Genomic DNA, 18,361 nt, shown 5'->3' on the forward strand with positions numbered 1-18,361 from the left:
ACATTTAATGAAAAGTTTTCGACTTGAGAATGATTGACACTTTCAAACGAGGTCGCACTTAATGTAAACGTTGAATAGAAACAATTCATACAAATATATAGGGAAACATTTTCGAATAAAAGTCCATTTCAACTGATCTGGGCATACATCGCCACTGGATCCTGCTCAAAAATTTAAAATGGCTCTCTTCCTTACTTTTTAACTGCGTGGGATCCTTTAGGAAGGAGGAAAGTAAAAAAAATTTTACCAAAGTTCAGTTTTCCCTACATTTCGTTTGGAATACTTTTGTAGCAGATTTCATTGTCACCTCCACCTCGTGAGGAAAAAAGGATTATTGCTCTACGATTTGTTAGAAATCCTTATGAAGACTCTAATTCGTCTGAGACTGAGGTTAGTATGTCTTCAAGTTTTCTCAGTAACAGATGTAGTAAAGTATGTTTTGGATGTTTCCTTTTCAGCTAACCGGATCAGTTATTTTCGGTCGTTACAGATAGTTAGATGAGTTCGAAAATCAAAGAATATCCTTGGTTATTCTTCCAGAAAATTCTGCTGCTAAGGAACACTATTGACCGGGCCATGGATAAGATTCCAGGCTTTATGTTTTCAATTACAGTAGAACGTCCTAACTCCCTTATCTCGAGCCCAGTTAACTCGAAACCCCCGATAACTCAAACAAGATCCGATTTCCCTTGGATTTGACCCCATTTTTCAAGTCAGTTATTATCAGCTAACTCGAACTCGGTCTACTTGAAGTAATTTTACTTTCTCTTGGCTCGTATTTACCCTGAGAACTTGAGCTTTAAATAAAAAAAGTCGGTCGGTAAGAATGTAGCTGATTGACATTTCCCGCTCTTTAACGAGCCGGTCTCAATGAAGTTCACCGAGCGCCATAAAACGGCCAAAATATTTATTCTTTAGGCGTAAAATTGACAAAATTCCACTGTTAATCGAAAAAAAAGTTAACCTTCAAAACAATTTGTGGTGAAAGCAATGGAATGATATTAATCGTTAGCTGTAAAATGGCCCAAATTTAACCGTTAGCCGTAAACGTCGTCACCTCATAGAGACCCTCTTCATTCGCGATGATACGAACGTGACAACATTCATGAAAACGTAAGAACGTTAGCTTAACGTCTCAACCTAGACGTTCTTTTAATAAAAACTCATATTAAGCAGACTAGATGTAGGAAAATTACTTCTGACTGTGCAAGAATAGTAAAATCATGATTCCTTGTAAATTATCAACGGGATAATTGGAATTCAAATCAAATTCCTATGACTTGAACTCCGCTTACTCGAACCATTTTTCGTTTCCTTGACAGTTCGAGTTAGTGGGGTTCTACTTTGAATCATAAACATTTTTAGTGACTTCAGATCCCCTCTGTTCTTTGCAGCATTCTTTTGGCGACTTGCTTGACATTCAGTTGCCATGGGAAAACGTCAGATTTGCGGCGAAAATGTGGCGTCGACGATTCCAAAGAAAATCGTCCAAAATCACCGTCATCCCAGTATATACCTGAGATCGAAAATATTTTGATGACGAACGTATTGCAGAGAAAAGATAAGGATGCTTTCAACGCCTTGTTCAACAAAAACTTACAATGCAAGGAACAGTATCTTGTGCCTATCGCTTGGCATGTTCTCCATGATGCACGTGGGAAAGGAAATGTTTCTGTGACCAAGCTGGAAAATCAAGTAAAAGTTTTAAACAGTACGAATTTGGATTCATCCATAAATATCTTTTTAGATTTTCTTTACCTCACTTCTCTTTTAGCTTTCTTTGAGGAATTGCAGGTCGACGCGCGCAAGAATCGTGAGTCTCACACATAAGAAAACTGAATGAGCGTTTACCATTTTCAGAATTGCCCATCCAAAGTGGTGAATTTTAGTAATGGGTCCTTTTTATCATCTTAATTCTTGGGAAAATCGGACTAGAGTGAAGGATAAGATGACATTCAGCCAATCTTGCGATAAATTTCCGATTAAGAGCTTCTTCTTATGAATGAGTCGGTCTGATCGACCGCTGTTGACTACAATTGAGTGCCCCTCTTATACACCTTTGTACGTCCTTCGTACGACAACTGCATCTCAAATTTGTATAAAAACAAATAAGTGACTGCAGCTTTTCTTTCAGGGCCTATAGAGCTTAACTTCGCTGTCTGGTTGGTCCGGACAACTCGCGCCACCTTCCCGACCAATCAAATTCAAAACTGCCGACAAATCGTGAATTGGTCGCTTTCCTCCTCCCCCTCCCCTCCCTTCCCCTCCCCATCTCCTTCATGCCACGCAGCTGGCCTGTTTTACTTTGAATTTTTCGTTGGCTAATGTTGATGTCCAACTTCGCTTCGTTTGACTGTTGCTTGCTTTGATTGCTGTTGTCTGAACATATCCAAACCGAAAACTTCTCTAAATTAATAAATCTATCGGTGAAATTCTCCTACTAATAGTCGGCTTTGTTTATTTTTCAGAGGCTTTCTCGGACTCACCATTCCGATTTGCAACGGTGCGTTGATAGTTAATGATATCAATGTGTTGAATTCTATTCTGATTGGTGCTTTCCCAGGAACTATGAATAGACGATAAAAAATGACTATGCATAGTTTGATAATTTATTTACATTTCTTTATCATTAAACATCGACGACTGATAAGCCTATTTGTTATGGCACCAGATTACGGCGGGGACTCGAAGTCAGGTGCTCGTGGGCAAGCTTTTTGAGAACACCCACTGGATAATAAGACTGATTATCATTAAAATACGGCCAACATTTTGGATCCAGTCTCCTAACTTACAATTTCTCGCTCTCTTAACTACTATCAGTCAGAATCACAGAGCGCTAAATGTTCTGAGTCGCCTCTATACAATCTTAATGACTATCCATATTTTGTTACCATCGTTAAGAAAAATCGCTTACCACTTATGCAAGATGACAACAAAATATCTTCATTCCGCTCAGCTTATGCCTAACTGCTTTTTTTTTTATCTCTAGCGTTCAGTTGACAGAACAAATAACGAGGAATGGTTCAATAACTGCAAGGGCGAAAGGTTTTTTATCAGAAGAGGTCTGGGTATTTTGCCTGCATCAACGCTCAACATATACACGTGCCAGTTCAAGGATCCCCTCCTACTTGGCGATGCATCGTTTCCCTGGAGTGACTTAGAGTCTGGCCTATCACACGGCGTGGCAATTCACTACGAGACATTACCCGGAGGAGCGATGCTAACAATAAATCTTGGAGACAATGCTGTTCACGAGGTAAACTTATCAGAATACAAAAAAGAGAGAGAACTTCTCAGTTGGGCTTCGTGCAACTAAAATCAGAGTTATTGCCACCACTAGCCATGAGAGGCAAGATATTATAGTCTCTTGTGACATATGTAAGTTGTCAGTGGGAATCTACATCGGACACATGTAAACGGATTCAAGTGCTGGTGACCAACTTGCGATTTTTTTTACTGGTTGTGTAAATGCCACGTCAGTTACTCAACTTATCACAGAACGTAATTGGATAAGACCAAGGCACTCTCAAAAGCTCCTCAATCAAATGAAATACGGGTGACAACTCCCTCGAGTAAAATTTGAGATGGAAACCAACGTTTATATCGTGTAAACCCGGTATCAGTTCCTTTCATATATCAAAGACAAAAATGAAAACACAGCATCCTTCGGCTGGAGAGCACCCTTGAGTAAAAGTACCTCCAGGATATCAGTGCCTACTTAAGGTCATACGTAGAGATTTTGATCGCTAATCAACCGTTTAGGATTTATTGGGAGAATTTGTTACAACACTACTATGAATGAGTAAGGGAATAAAGTGAGCGAAAGAAGCCTGGTTCAGGTCTCATTCTCTGATCAAGTTATGTGAAATTGCCGCTTAACCATCGAATTCAAATAAATACGATAAACTCGATAAGATGGGACACCTTCACGGTTCTTGTTAAGACCCTAAGCATTTCTCTGGTGAAGTTTTAGGCGCGGCTAGATATACTTTGGCATGAAATTACTGAACACTACTGTAATAGTGAAGATTTTTTGCTAAATCAGATAATCGTTTGAATGCATCTTCACAGGTTGGTCATTATTTTGGTCTCTTTCACGTCTGTGAGGTATGTAATATAAAAGCTCAAGCGTTATCCACTTGTTAACAGCAATAGTATTTCTGGATTATTATAGAATTATTTCTTAAAAATAGACCAGAAATCAAAAAGAAAGATTCCTGCTTATGAAAACAGGAAAACAGCACAACAGTTTTTTACTCTCCCACCGACGCTATTTTTCAATTTTTCTTCTGATAAGTTCCTGAGATATTTTTTTCAGTAAGCAAGACTTCAAACAGATAACATTTTGATTCCTAGTTTCTGGGGAGCATGGGTTCGAATCCCGTCAAAGCCTGAATTTTTCTAAGCTTCATTTTTCCATACTTCATTTTTCCGGGCCTTTTTGTACTGCCTAAACGGGAGGATGATTTCTTTGCTTGCTCCAGTTTACTTTGCCCACTTCCACGCCCATCTGATCGTAAAACACTTTGAACTGGACAGGGAGGTTGTTTCGATAGAGACGATGATGAGGTCGCCGACACTCCGCGCTGCGTTGATTATACTTATGTCTGCACAGACCAACCAGTGGATACCTGTAAATCTATCAGTGGACTGGATCCAATTCATAATTATATGGGATGTACGTATCATTCTCGACAGCTGAACTCTTGAGCTCTTTTGATCAAAACAAAGAATTAGTTAGATTCGCGACACGGTTGAGGATTAAAACCCCCCATCTTAATTATATCTACATTTACTTTTTTTTCGTTCAGTCATTTACTTGTGTGTAGGATAAGAGGATACGTTTAGCTCTTGAACCTGTTGGGGTGATGAGCACCTAACCCCGCTTTCAGGTATCACCCCTCAATCAAACCAAGTTAAGGTCATGAGAACAAAAGAAATGAAACAAAAGAAGCTCTTGATTGTTCAACAAATTCTCTACATCAGTATTATTGTAATACATAGAGAACAGTATGGAGAATATTTCTATTGATGTTGGGATGTAAATTAAAGAGCTAGTTATTGAATCGAGAGTGTAATCGAAAGTGCGTTACGTAAGGTCTTTTTTCTACCATTTTAAAATAAAATAAGAAGAATGTTTCGTTCTTTAAAAAAAGTTCTTTCAAAAAACAAAGGCTTTTTTTCGTGATATTGATAGCAGTAAAACTCTTATTAAAATGGCTTCATATGCAGGTAACATGGTAGATAAAGAAACCTCAATAATAATAATAACAATAATAATAACATCAAAAATAATAATAATAAGCCTCATATGAAGGTAAAATGGTTTTTGCGTTATTTCAAAAATTGATTGCTTACGGTTGCACTGTATTTGTTTTCAAGACATGGAGGACAAATGCATGTATGAATTTACTCCGGGGCAGATATCTAAAATGGAAAAAGATGTCAAGAAATACAGACCTACCTTGATGAAAAACATCTATAGTAAGTATCAGTGGTTTAATTTTGTTTCTCTCTCGTTTCTATTCTTTAAGTTCATGCACTCTCTCAAACTATCGTCTAAAAAATTTAATTTTGTTGATCGTGGTTGAGTGCTATCACAATAAAGCATCACATAAACTATTTTTCTCATTAGGCATTCAACTGTGCACATGGGCCCGGTTGTATAAAGGGCGGATAACGCTATGCAACGGATAAATCGCTATCCAGCGGATAAGTAATAGCAAAACGTATAGCGTTATCTACCGGATAGAGTTTTATCCAGTGGATAGTGTTATCCAACCTTCGAACAACCAGGGCCTGATGTATGGCTTAACTTTAAGACTGCATGACAATGTGTGGTATTTCAAAACATTATGATTTGCTGTAATAAGCTGTGGTTGGAGCATTCAATGTTTTCACACCTTATTGTTCCGTGATTCTGACAGATGGGATGCTTGCCGATCACAGTTTTTACACCTCTCCCTACTCTGGCAAAATTACCAAGTTTTCCTGAAAATCGTTTACTCTCGTGAGTAGGGAGAGGCATTAGGAGGGTTAAGATCATGCCCTTCACGGCTAAAACGCGCCACAAGAAAAAATTCAAAGTCTACAACTCAGACCATTTAATTAGATCAAGACTCTAGAATGGCTCTGTTACCAAGTTTGATGAAATTCGTAGTTCATGAATCGGTCTTTTCGAGTGATATGGTCGGCTACTTACTTACTACTTACTAAATTTGATTTTACTCATTCTCAAGGACCTTGCAAAATCGATGCTGCATTCCGCTGGTCAAACGGCTATATTTATTTCTTCCTCGGATCAAACTACTACCGTTACAATGAGAATCTTCCTGGTATCGATTTAAGCTACCCTCGACCTATCAGCGACCATTGGAAGGGCGTCCCTTCCTCCATAAACGGCGTTTTTCGTTACGCAAATGGTCTCACGTACCTCTTCAAAGGAAACCAGTACTATCGGTTTAACGACACATCACTGAAGGTGGACGAAGGATATCCTCGACTTATGAGTGACTACTGGGTTGGAGTGCCGAGCGATATAGATGACGTCATTAGGTAAGATATTTTCAGTTACAATTCATCATCAATTCCAATTTTTTCAGCAATTTTCAAAGCGAGTTCCTTGGAAAAAAAATTTTTTTTGCATCATAGAAGCTTGCATATCATGGCAAAACCCTGATTTTATCCACATTTGGGGACGTTTGCGCCTCATGTACAAATCTTTGAGTATCAACCTCACAAACTAAACCTAGAATGAAGAGTAACAACAAATCTCTATGGCTCAACTTCTGTAGTTGGAGAGACTTCAAAATTATTTGTCATTTTACTCAAGCCATCCATCTCAATACGGTGCACTTTTTAAATGACCTTTATGCCATATGGGTTGGCCTATCAATATTTCAATCTTCATTTTGCGACTTTGTTCAATTGTTCATTTGTTCGTTTGTTTACTCAATCATTTTAGTCATTCGAATGGCTTCACCTACTTCTTCAAAGGAGCACAATACTACAGGTTCAACCCACGCACCCTCAGAGTGGACCCCGGGTATCCGCGCTCTGTGAGCTCCTACTGGAATGGACTCCCAAGCGACATTGAAGGCGCCTTACAATGGTACAATGGCGGCATTTTTGTGTTTAAGGATACGCAGCACTGGTTATTCGTGCACAGCGAGCAATCAATAAGTGTTCCTTCCAGTTACCCTGAGTCAATAACTCAATGGTGGAGCAGTGAACCAGACTTTGCTGACTACACAGTATTCAGGTCAGTCTCTCTAATTAAAAAATGTCTTGAACAATCGGCTTCTCATGTTTGTATAACATTTGCGTTATGATTTATATTGCAATGAACTTGTAATAAATTTGTAATAGACTCGTAATGCAAATCCCTTGTAACTTAACTTATTATTTAATTCCTTTACCTCTCTCAGACACTTGAACGGCTACACTTTCTTCTTCAAAGGAAACAGATATTGGCGCTACAATGACCAATTTAGCCAGGTCGATATCGGATATCCACGCGGCTTGGCAGCCTGGGAAGGAGTGCCAGCGGATGTGGACGCCGCGTTTCTATGGAGCGATGGATACGTATACTTCTTTAAGGGAAACCTTTTCTTCCGGTATGACAGTGGCCAACGGAAAGTCCAAGATGGGTATCCACGAGAAATAAGCTCGTTTTGGAAAGGAATACCCAACAATGTCGACGCCGTTTTCAGGTAATGACACCCGGAGCCAGTCACGAGATTCTATCACTTGATTCTTTTAAAGGATCTCTGTGCGGATATCCTGTCCTATGAGCAGTCAAGTAAACATAAGCGCACACTCAAGCGCACGCATACGCACTCACTTTTCGCTTCTTGATCAGTTCAGCATTTGATTGGACAAATCACAGGGCTTAGAGCAATTTCAATCGAGTGTCGAGCTTAATCCGGGATTGCGTCGGTTTTAGTTTACTTTGCTATACAATTGGTCCAGAAAACTCGCACCACCCTATCAACCAATCAGATGCAAAAAAAAAATAAACAATCGCGACTTGAGCAGTCGCATTTTCCCGCATTTTGCTTTCATTTTGAGTTCTTATTAGTTAACGAAAATGCAAAACTTTGTTCTGATTGGTCGATATGCATACTTTGGTTTTACGACACTCAATTGAAAAACCGCTCTAATGAAGCGAAGCCAAGTGCGATCCAAAACTACTTTCGACACCTAATCAAACGTTACTATATTGCAAGGGAAGTTGTCCGTAATAGTTGAAGAGTCTTAGCCGGACCTCGACCTCTCTTTGAAAGTTTAGCGCCGCGGTCATTTATAATCTTATTGATTACTCTCCATACTGAACTTAACTACTTGCGTTTCGGTTTAATATATATATTTGAGTGTATTTTCATCTTATCAACATAAAATTTGTAGATTCCTTTACTTTGGAGATTTTCCTACGCGTCCCGAATAGAACGAATCAACTACTGCATACTCGGATATGCAGAGCGAGAAATTTCGATTTTGATCCTGAACTGGAAATCCTTTCATTTGTTTTAGATACATAGATGGTCTCACATACTTCTTCAAAGACACGAATTACTTCCGCTTCAATGACACCTCCCAAGAAGTAGACCCAGGCTTCCCGCGGCTCATAGCCTCGACTTGGGGCGGCGTCCCGGATGACCCCGATACCGTGTTTTCAGATAAAAATGGCTACACATACTTCTTCAAGGAAAACCTCTTTTACCGTTTTAATTCTACAGCGGGACAAGTTGATGCTGGGTTTCCCAAGTCGATTGCATTGTGGAGAGGAATACTTTATCAGCCTTGAAAGGAAATATAATTGTGCACTAAGAGCTATAAGTTGTAAGAATAAATGCCTAACGTCAGAAGATTAGTTTCATCTGCAACATTCTAGGGGGAAGCAAAGAGGGAGGGGTGGTGGGGGATTCTGATCAAGTTTCACTAATTTTTTAAAAACACTTCACGCGCATTTCACGCGTCACGAATTTAACAGGGAAATCTGAAAATCTCTCCTCTTGTGTACGAGTTTTCAGGGAAATCTTGAGGTTTTCACGAAATGAAAGATAATATTCGCAGTTCACTTATAATTCAGGAGGCAAACACCCCTCATGCAGGTCCATAACTTCGCAAATCACGCTCGCGCTCCCGTTCAATCCACGCATCACATGTCTATTTTGGCCTCAAACACGCGTCACTTATAAACTCTTTGCAAACCTCTTCCTAGCTAACGTGCGCAGCTATCATTTTTTTTACTCCCCCAGAGGTAATCTCGTCGTGACTAAGGAGCGGAGGAAGCGTCAAGGTTCTGACCTTTCCAGGAAAAGACCCAACACACCTCAAAATGGCGACTCTAAAACTACCGGTATTTCTTTTTATGCAAAAACACACTATCCATAAAATACAAACGCTTATACTGTGACAGTTAGAAATAGTTACCACAACTGACTTAACAGTGCTTTAACACGTAACTAAAAGTAACATTACGAGGAAAGAACATCTCTCTTGGCTATACGGCTCAGGTTCAGTGTCTTTACTTCATGTACTTGTCCTCGTGCTCTGCCAAAAGTTTTGCTGAAGATTTGGCGTCGTAAAATAGCTCGTTTATTTCTTCCACATCCTGTCTGTTGATACTTGAACGACCTGTGTGACACAAAAACGGAAGGTTAAGTGTTACGAAAACAGCAACCCCTTGATAGACGTAGCGTGTCCCAGGTTTCTTGGCACTAAACTACTACGAGTACCACTACTTCCTCAGGCTAATCTATTACAGGTGAACGCTCAGCATTTCATCAGATATCCCTGAAATTTTAGTGGGACCTACGGTAGTTATGTTAAGAGAAGCGTTCTGAGAGGAAAGCGTTACAACTAAGGACACAAAATAGCGGCCTCTCGACACCAGTTTCGATCCGGAACCCAGGATACCGTACCATACAGCTACCGTGAAGCCAACAACACATTTAAAAAGGCGTAAGGAACGTGTGGTGCTCTTAACTGAATTTTGCAATACTGCAGGGGTCAATCTTGCCTGCAGAACAAGCGTAGCATGTTTGCGTTGTTCAGGCGACCTAAGGCAAACGCGAGGCGGGTGCGAAGCGCGAGTAACGCGCAAAGGAAGGAACACAAAACAGCTCCCTTCCCACTCTTCGCACTTCGCGCTCGTCTCGCGCTTGCCTCCATTCGAATGAAAAAGGAAAAAAAAGGACGTCTCATTTATTGATTCATTCAGTTAATTACCCATTATCAATCCATCCTGTAATATGGACTTACCATTGATGCGAGCGAGTAGGTTAGACGGCGTCAGCAACTGAACTGCATATCTGATGATCAAAACGAAAAGGAGAGCAACTCCTTCAAATCTTGTTTATTTGAAAAAAGGTTGACACATGTAATAAGCTGTCTTGTAGATCATTCTCTTTGAACTAACACTTCGCCTTTAAGTGGTATTCTATTCTAAAGAGTCTATTTCAAAGCTTAATTCTTCTCTTCCTTTCAACACTACTACACGTATACTGCTTCCCCGGACATGTCGATTTCCTTTCCACTTCAGATATTTATTTCAACGTTTCTTGGTTGTTTCAACAGATCTTTAACTTTTACTGAAGCTTCCACACAAACCCAAGACAATGTTTGGGTAAGTTCAGATACGTTCTAGAACTCGATGTTTCTATAGATTCGCTTTTTCAATCATTTCATTCGCGTGAAACTTTAGGAATTTTTAAGAGCGGAAGGTTCACATCTGAGAGTGTTTACTTAATCTCTAAATTAATCAATCTCCAAATTAGCCGTTAGTGCTTCAGATTGTTTAATACACGGTCAAATGTGCCTCAATCTCACATAGAGATAAAGGTGTGATGTCAACTCCAAAGTCAAAAAAACACAATCAAATGAGAATTTGTGCGCGTAGCTGTTTCTAAATCAGTGGTAATAGTAGTTGTAGTTACTAGAAGTTTATACAGCGAGGCAGTGGTGGACTAAAAAAAAAGTCATTGTGATCCAAGACTCTTAGTAACCTTCACTCAACGAGTTTTCTCAAGTTATCTTCCCCCAATGTGCCAGCATGATTATATGAACATAACTTAACCGTTATTCAGGAATTCAACACATAATTTCTATCTCGTTCCTATCGAAATCTTACCTCAAAGTAGTTTTAGTGCCGATTTCTCCTAAAAGGCTCAGCGATTCATCATCAGCTTGAATGTTCTCCGTCTGGGCTCGAATGCGAATAATTTGAACCATTTCTTCTTGTGAGTAGGGTAGGGTACGGATGATCATAAGTCGATCCAACAGATCCAGGGGTATCCCGTGGGGAGCACTTATTTCCGTGCCTCTGAGAAGCAACAGAACAAACAAATACATAAGAATAGTCTGCACATATCTGGATGAGATGCTCACCACCCCAGTCAGATTTCCCAGACAATTGCCTCAAAGAAACTTCAAAGTGAAGAGCGGTACACTGTACTAATGATGAGAGTAAATGTGAAGTGTCTTGCCGAAGAACAGAACAATTAAGGGAACAGTTACAATTTCAAGGAGACAGGCAATTTTGGGAGTGGAGGATCAAAATACACCTAACAGTCTGAGCTCTCACCGCAGGTAATACTCACAGGAAGATTCGCATTGGCAGCAAAAGAGACGAGCTTGAAAATATCAATTACGTTTCCTATGCCCATTATAACTGTGCTAATATTTTCTGTGGTATACAGCACCTCTAAATACCATTAATTTTTTTTATTTCATATGAACTCTTTGTTATTATAGTACCTTATTGTGCAGTTTCCTCGATTTGTTGCAAATATAACAATCGGGGAAATTGTCGACTCTAAAGCTCGGTGTAAATAAGTAAAGCATTCGATATCCAACATGTGAACCTGACAACAGAAGAAAAAACGAGCGATGTCAAAAATGTACACGTTGCATACGTGTACATGCATAAACAAACCAAGAGTCACACGTATACACGTACAGCGGCACAACACTGATTATCATGCGCTGTACACCATCAAAAACAAGGAAAAATACAAAATTACCTCATCGACGAACAACACGCCAGGAACGAGTTCAGCGACTCCTTGATCGATGTATTTATTTACCACCTACAACACAGATGAATTAACTAATTACCAATCAAATACCACCATTATCTTGCAATAATTTAAGTTGCCTCCGACTCTCCTTCATACGTTTCTAAGAACTTTGGAAAAATCTTTATTTTCATCTGCTGATTGTAATATAAAAAAAAAAATTGAAAACTTAAGTCACTGAACTCGTCTTTGAGTAGGAGAAACACAAGTCAAATTGACATAAAAATGAAGCTTGCATAAGTGCAGTGATCCTCTGGTCATACCAGCTTTATTCTGCTTACCTTATTAATCTCTTTTCTTAATTTGTCTGAGGAAAAAAGCAAAAAAAGTGTTACAGAAAGAAATTTAAAAAGTTAAGAAATGTAAAATAGTTTCCGTGTTTACATAGCCTGATGTAAACACGCGGGAGGTTGGGAGAACACTCGATAAGCGTAGGAAACCACAACGCGAAGGGGAGTGGTTTCCAGCTTATCGAATGTTCTCCCAACCTCCCAAGTGTTTACATCAGGCTATGTAAACACGGAAACCATTTTTCATTTCTTTTATAAAATAACTAATGGAAGAGGAACGAAAACCGTGTTTACATACGCTCATGTAAATTGGTTTTATGGCCAATCAGAGCGCGCGTACTATTTGAATTATTTTATAATTGTACATATGTAACCTAAAAAAATATTAAAACAAAAAAATTTTAAAAAATTTTAAAAAATTTGCAAACACTGTATAATATGCCTCACCAGTGATTTCTGTCTTCTTAGGCTTCATCAGCTGTCCCATCATGGAAAGAATATCTTGTCCTCCCTATGAATAGTAATCATTCAATAATCATTTCGAATTATTAGAGACTTAAGCTCAAGAAGCAAAACTTGGACTTTACATGTACAATATGGTAATTTCTGCGCATGCTCAAAAGTATGTGAGGTCAGTTTATAATTGATGAAGGGAGCATCAATTTTTTCTAGTTTTAAAAGAATGTTACTGAGATCTCTCCTTTAAATCAAGAAAAAAATTTACCTTTATACAATAAGCTCTCCTCCTTGTTTACAATGTTCATAGAAATATAAGTTACAAAAAGGACATGCACATGTAAATGGCAAAATTTTATTTCTATTTTTTCTATAAAAAGTTAAATTTGACCTACAATTGTAAATACTCTCTGAAGCATACATGTACTGTACTTTTCCTTGAAGATAAAACCGTGTCCACAAAGGCCCATTGAATCATTTCCTCTTTACCACCAGTGTTTCCAGTTGTCCCCTCTCAGTACACAGATTATTATTCAGGTTACACTGTGCATGTGTGAGTTTCTATTTACACTTTACCTGTGGTCTTGCATTTGCCACATCAAGGTCATGCAGAGTTACGTCCTGCACAATTTCCTTCTTCTTGTGGACATCACCTTTGGGTAGTGGTACATACTCCTCAGCCTCAAGATCAAATTCTGTGGCAAAGGTGTCAGATCTCCCTTGACGCTGGGATCAAAAAGTTAATTATAAATCACTCAAGGTTAAAATAGACTTATGTGAGATACATGTACCTGTAAAAGAATCTTATAAAACTGTTACTTTCCTCGCCCTACTAACATACAAATAAATTCAACACTCTTTAATTTGTTAAGAGTGAGCATAATCAAGAAATTTTAATGAAATACATTTGTGCAACCATGAAAAAAAAAATTTATCACCAAAATCATTTCTACCCACTCAGCAACCAATTTGACTCAATTCTGGACAGTAAAACTAGCCAAGTATTAATGTAAAAAAACATTTATTAATAGGAAAATATTCATATTGAGAAAATAATATTCTACCATTCTGGGAAATCAAAAAATACATGATGCATATTTTCAAAGAGGTGTAAGCTTCTCAAACCTTGACTGCTCCACTGTTTGCCTCAATGTAAATCACATCACCGACTTCTACCTTTTCCTTCTGAAGGCTTTCATATATTGATGGATCCAGCTACAATAAATTGGTAAAGAAATAATGAAAAGAGAATGTGATAGTCAAAAAAAAAAAAGGACAGAAATTGAATAGAGAACAATAAAAAATAAAGGAATTAGAGAAGGATGACATGTTTCTCAGCTGAACTTGCCTTAAGCTGCTTAGTTCCTTTGGCTGTTTTTAGTCCTATCACCACATGACTGACAGTTTTACCATAACCTGTAAAAAGATAAAACACTTTTCAGGACCATGTATTGATTTTCTGCCAAAAACAATCACATTCAGCAGGAAAAAGTTCTTATCTCCATCACTGTCTGCATATTTGGAAGATGAAAGAATGCAGAAGAGTTATCTGTGCCTCAATACAATATCAAGCAGACAAGTGATGAGAATAAAGAAAATGTCAATTAGGGGATTATTAATTGATCCAAAACCAAACTCCTCAAACTAACATTATAAGAATTGCATAGTAAACAGCAAGGAGGAAATTAGAAAACAGTACTTACATCATCTTGCCTGATTGCCTAGAAAGCCAAATAAAAAGTAAAGTTTAGCACATGTTACTTACCACCCATAGGGTTCTCTGTTTCACAGGGTGTCAGCTCAGTCACCTATCACAAAAACCATTAGAAAATTATTTTGAACATTACAATTTGTTTACATTTTGTCATTTAGGAAGAACACCTATAGCATAAGTGCATTACTACTGTCAATAACATTGACAACCTTAGAATAATGCTAAATCAGGTAAATAGTTCACCTCTCCTTCATAAACCTCCTTTGTTTCCTTGATCCTCAAGCCTGTTCATGAAAAAGAAATACAAAATATGCCTCTATGGTACACTTAGGCAGATCTCAATTAACAGTCTCACTTATCTCAGTAACCAATTCAGATAATGTTAGTTATGCATATGATTGGCTGAGAAGAGGAAGGGTATAAATATTTTTTACACAAATCACAACATAGTAAAGAGAAGCAAAATCAGTGCAGTCTTGGATTACTTCAAAAACTCAATTGAAAATCATTCTGAACAGACTTTACTGTCTCAATCTATCTGACGTGAGTGTTAGCAGCCACAAAGCTATTCATCTTAGAAATCCACTTAATCCTGTAACTCCCATGAGTGACCAAGACAGTATTTCTCCTTACAATACCAATGCGATAACAAGCAGGCAAGTGACAAGAATAAAGAAAAATATCAATTAGTGATTATAGGTTGATCCAATACCACATTCTCAAAACTAAAATCACAAGAACTGTATGGCTGACAGGAAAGAGAATTACTGATGAGATCTTGGGAGTTAAAGGTTTAATACAACAGGAACATACAATTCTAAACATATCTATGTACATACACCCAACATTCTTCATGTGATGTTCTTACCAATTGCTCTTCTAAAATTCTCCATTAAAACTTCTGTCTTCTTGATTTCGGAAGAGTACACTTCACTCCCAACCATAGGACAGAATGGAACCTTTGGACCTAGGTCTTGAGCGATAGCAAGAGCTAATGCAGTCTGCAATGGTAAAATCAAACAAGAGTAACTGCCATGAAATATAATCAGGAAAAATTCAAAATGCCGAGAGCTAGTTCACTGAACTATAAAACACTTGTTTGCTTTATGTAAAATTTACCACTCATGCTTGGAAAAACAGCACCAATGATGAAAGTCTTGCATGTATGGACCATCATTAATGGAAACAAACTTTAAAAACATCTGCCTTGCATCTCCCAAAATTCTAATCTTCAGTATATTTCCCCAAGAAATGTATTTTGAACCCACCTTTCCAGTTCCTGGGGGACCAGCTAGAAGGATTGCTCTTCCAGCCATCTTTTTAGATTTAATCAGTTCTACCACTACACCTGCAGCCTAAAAGACACAGAGAAACTTGAAATTATGCAACATGAATAATACTATACACCAATTTTGCATTACATCTGAGGCACATTTAAATCTAGAAAAAAAGTATCGTTCATGTAGATGACTCACTGACCCTTTCTATCAAAAAGAGATTGACGCATAACACCCCTCACAATATTCAAACATTTATTAATTGACAAATAAGTAATGAGACTTTCAAGTCTGAGGTTGCTATCTCATTATGACACCAGATTCTCTAGGCAAATGGGGAAGAGAAAGAATACATGTATCAGTTGGAAGGAAGAATCACTCAGCGGGTAATTAAGGCAGTGAAAGTGTTTCGCAGCCAGCTTCGTTAGTTGTTAAAGTGAGTCTAGGCTCCAGTAAACATTTCAAATGTGATGTGCACAAATTCATGGGACTGTGCAAAGCGTAGATCTGATTTGCAGGTCGAGCAGCGTTACTAGCACATGTACTCTCTCATCTTCCTCATCCATTAGGATCTAAAGAGCAAGCGGAGTTCCAGAGCGACTTTGTAGTTATTTATATGCATGTAAGCTTACACACTCTGTATTAAACTTTTTTCCTCAACTGTGGTTGCATGCTATAATAGTTTGCAAGTTTTTGTCTAATTTTATGTCATTTCCTTAGTCCAACAGTGAAAAAAAACACTAAATGTTGATCCAAATGCATCTAACACAAACCTCCCGAGCAGTTTCTTGACCCACGAGGCCAGAACCCATCGTGAGAGCGTCGCCATTTTCATCCAAACCAAGTCCCTTTACGTGGCTATGAGTGGCTATTCGCTGCGTCTTAGTGGTACTTTTAACTTCCTCGATCTTCATTTTTCCCCTCTGACTGTGATACTTACACGAATGAATGTAAAAATTGCCCTAAAGTTTCTTAACTTTGGCTTGACAACCGCTAAAAGAACTTCGTACAAGCTGGCGAGGCAACTAAGCTTCGTAAAGGCGAGGCTACATAGGAGAGTTTCTTGTCTACTACTTGGTAAAAACTGGTTGAATACCGTATGAACGACTATTTTTTTTTTTGCGATTTTGATTAGGTTATCTGTTTAATTCTGGAGCTGAAAATTCATACGAATATTAATTTTCAGTTTTTATGATATATAGTTTCGATCGAAGGGCATACAGATATGGTATAATGGCATTGGAGGTACGATTTAATTGCCATCTTTGAATTTTACAGCAGTAGAAGGCTGGGGAAAGAAAGAAATTGGTACCAAGGGGGTGAGCGACGGTAAAAAAGAAGGAGAATGGAGGGGGTGGGGAAATTAATATTCCCCTTTCCCCCCCCCCCCCCCCCCCCTTCTCTTCTGACTTCAAATCAAACATGGCCGGTCGAATAAACGATCGCGAGCTTCTTAACGTTAACTCGCCCTAATAAGATACCTGCACTGCAGGCTGCAAGAAAGGAACGGTATAATGCTGTGATGATACGATCCATAGGTATGAAGCAAACATTAGAAAGGAATGAAAGCTACGATCTAATAAATTACCCTTTAGTCCAGCATCTCCCTTCATATCTCTTCTTCATGCTCGCCTCTAATTACACCACGAAAAAGTGCACAACCTGGCGCTTTGCGTGTTAGATTTAATGCGCTGCAACTGAAGAAACAGATAGAAAGACAACCTGTAAATGAAGGTTTGGATATAACATTTTTGTAAAAGCGAACGAAGTATTAGCCATCACGTTTTAATCATACCTACCGAAAGAGGCTTAACTTACAATTTTTCCGTTCCTTGACTTTTAACACAGTACTCTTGCAAACGTTGAAACAAAAATTGAACTTTTCTTTACGACATACTTTCGACTTCTTAAATAACAAAGAAGCAGGAAGAATATTTCGTATCACGTAAAGCACTTAGTTGGCTCGATTTCAGATTTTCTAAAATGCTTACGACAAGTCAAAAGGGTGGCTATGATATGTTATTACACACAACAACCAATGGTGCAAAAAGATAGTGATCGAGGAGGTTAAAGCGAGGCATCATTTACAAATTTTGATTATTATTAGTTTTTTCACATATTTATTATTTCTGGTTATCTACTTTTATTGATCATGATTATTGTGATTATTTGAAGTGCTCTAGCTTAGAAATTTATTGACGGTTTGGCCCTTTCTGTGCATTGTGTCAAACGATATGCATTGGGAACCAACCGATACGGCAAACAAAAGCAATGTTATGTGCCATTATATATGGAAGTGGTAGATAAGCTGAGGCTTTACAAAACGTCAAGACTAGCTCTTCCCTTGTATGCCACTGACTCTCTAATTTCCAAAGTTCTAAAGGAGAAAAGGCGAGTGATAACAAAAATTAGAGGTTTCATCAAGTGATGAGTTAAACAATTTTCTGTTTGATGCCGCAATACGAGTGTTCCTCGTGATAATATTCACCCTACTGGGTGTCTGTTATTACGTCTCATGATAATTAAATTTATGCCACTGTTAGG

General features: G+C 38.3%; 2 protein-coding genes across 2 annotated transcripts; one reads left to right on the plus strand and one right to left on the minus strand.

Annotated features, from left to right (window-relative positions):
* Window positions 1-91: 91 nt before the first annotated feature.
* LOC113685983 (uncharacterized) lies at window positions 92-8,864 on the plus strand. The gene is made up of 11 exons (XM_027203569.2): window positions 92-390; window positions 1,395-1,711; window positions 2,469-2,503; window positions 2,990-3,256; window positions 4,072-4,107; window positions 4,540-4,678; window positions 5,383-5,484; window positions 6,240-6,555; window positions 6,965-7,261; window positions 7,428-7,712; window positions 8,533-8,864. The coding sequence occupies exons 1-11, from the start codon at window positions 362-364 to the stop codon at window positions 8,804-8,806; spliced, it is 2,097 nt and encodes a 698-aa protein (XP_027059370.2). The 5' UTR covers window positions 92-361; the 3' UTR covers window positions 8,807-8,864.
* Window positions 8,865-9,343: 479 nt separating this feature from the next.
* Window positions 9,344-16,853, minus strand: LOC113685981 (ruvB-like 1). Its single transcript, XM_089192105.1, has 15 exons — window positions 16,591-16,853; window positions 15,809-15,895; window positions 15,409-15,541; window positions 14,784-14,824; window positions 14,592-14,634; window positions 14,175-14,242; window positions 13,952-14,041; window positions 13,403-13,552; window positions 12,818-12,881; window positions 12,362-12,387; window positions 12,027-12,092; window positions 11,761-11,867; window positions 11,135-11,326; window positions 10,267-10,316; window positions 9,344-9,639 (listed from the first exon to the last, which is right to left on the minus strand). The coding sequence occupies exons 1-15, from the start codon at window positions 16,729-16,731 to the stop codon at window positions 9,530-9,532; spliced, it is 1,368 nt and encodes a 455-aa protein (XP_089048231.1). The 5' UTR covers window positions 16,732-16,853; the 3' UTR covers window positions 9,344-9,529.
* Window positions 16,854-18,361: the final 1,508 nt, after the last annotated feature.

Source organism: Pocillopora damicornis, chromosome 13 (genome assembly GCF_964200805.1).
Source record: "Pocillopora damicornis chromosome 13, jaPocDami1.2, whole genome shotgun sequence".
Classification (NCBI taxonomy): domain Eukaryota; kingdom Metazoa; phylum Cnidaria; class Anthozoa; order Scleractinia; family Pocilloporidae; genus Pocillopora; species Pocillopora damicornis.

What these genes read in the sequence shown, in the direction of transcription:
- LOC113685983 (XM_027203569.2), top strand. Translation starts at nt 362, where the DNA reads ATGAAGACTCTAATTCGTCTGAGACTGAG. An exon ending in TCAAGTAAAAGTTTTAAACA is followed by an intron (nt 1,712 to 2,468) that starts GTACGAATTTGG and finishes TTTATTTTTCAG; the next exon opens with AGGCTTTCTCGGACTCACCA. An exon ending in GATATAGATGACGTCATTAG is followed by an intron (nt 6,556 to 6,964) that starts GTAAGATATTTT and finishes CAATCATTTTAG; the next exon opens with TCATTCGAATGGCTTCACCT.
- LOC113685981 (XM_089192105.1), bottom strand. Translation starts at nt 16,731, where the DNA reads ATGAAGATCGAGGAAGTTAAAAGTACCACTAAGACGCAGCGAATAGCC. An exon ending in TGGCAAATGCAAGACCACAG is followed by an intron (nt 12,882 to 13,402) that starts GTAAAGTGTAAA and finishes TACTATTCATAG; the next exon opens with GGAGGACAAGATATTCTTTC. An exon ending in CCTACTCGCTCGCATCAATG is followed by an intron (nt 9,640 to 10,266) that starts GTAAGTCCATAT and finishes TGTGTCACACAG; the next exon opens with GTCGTTCAAGTATCAACAGA.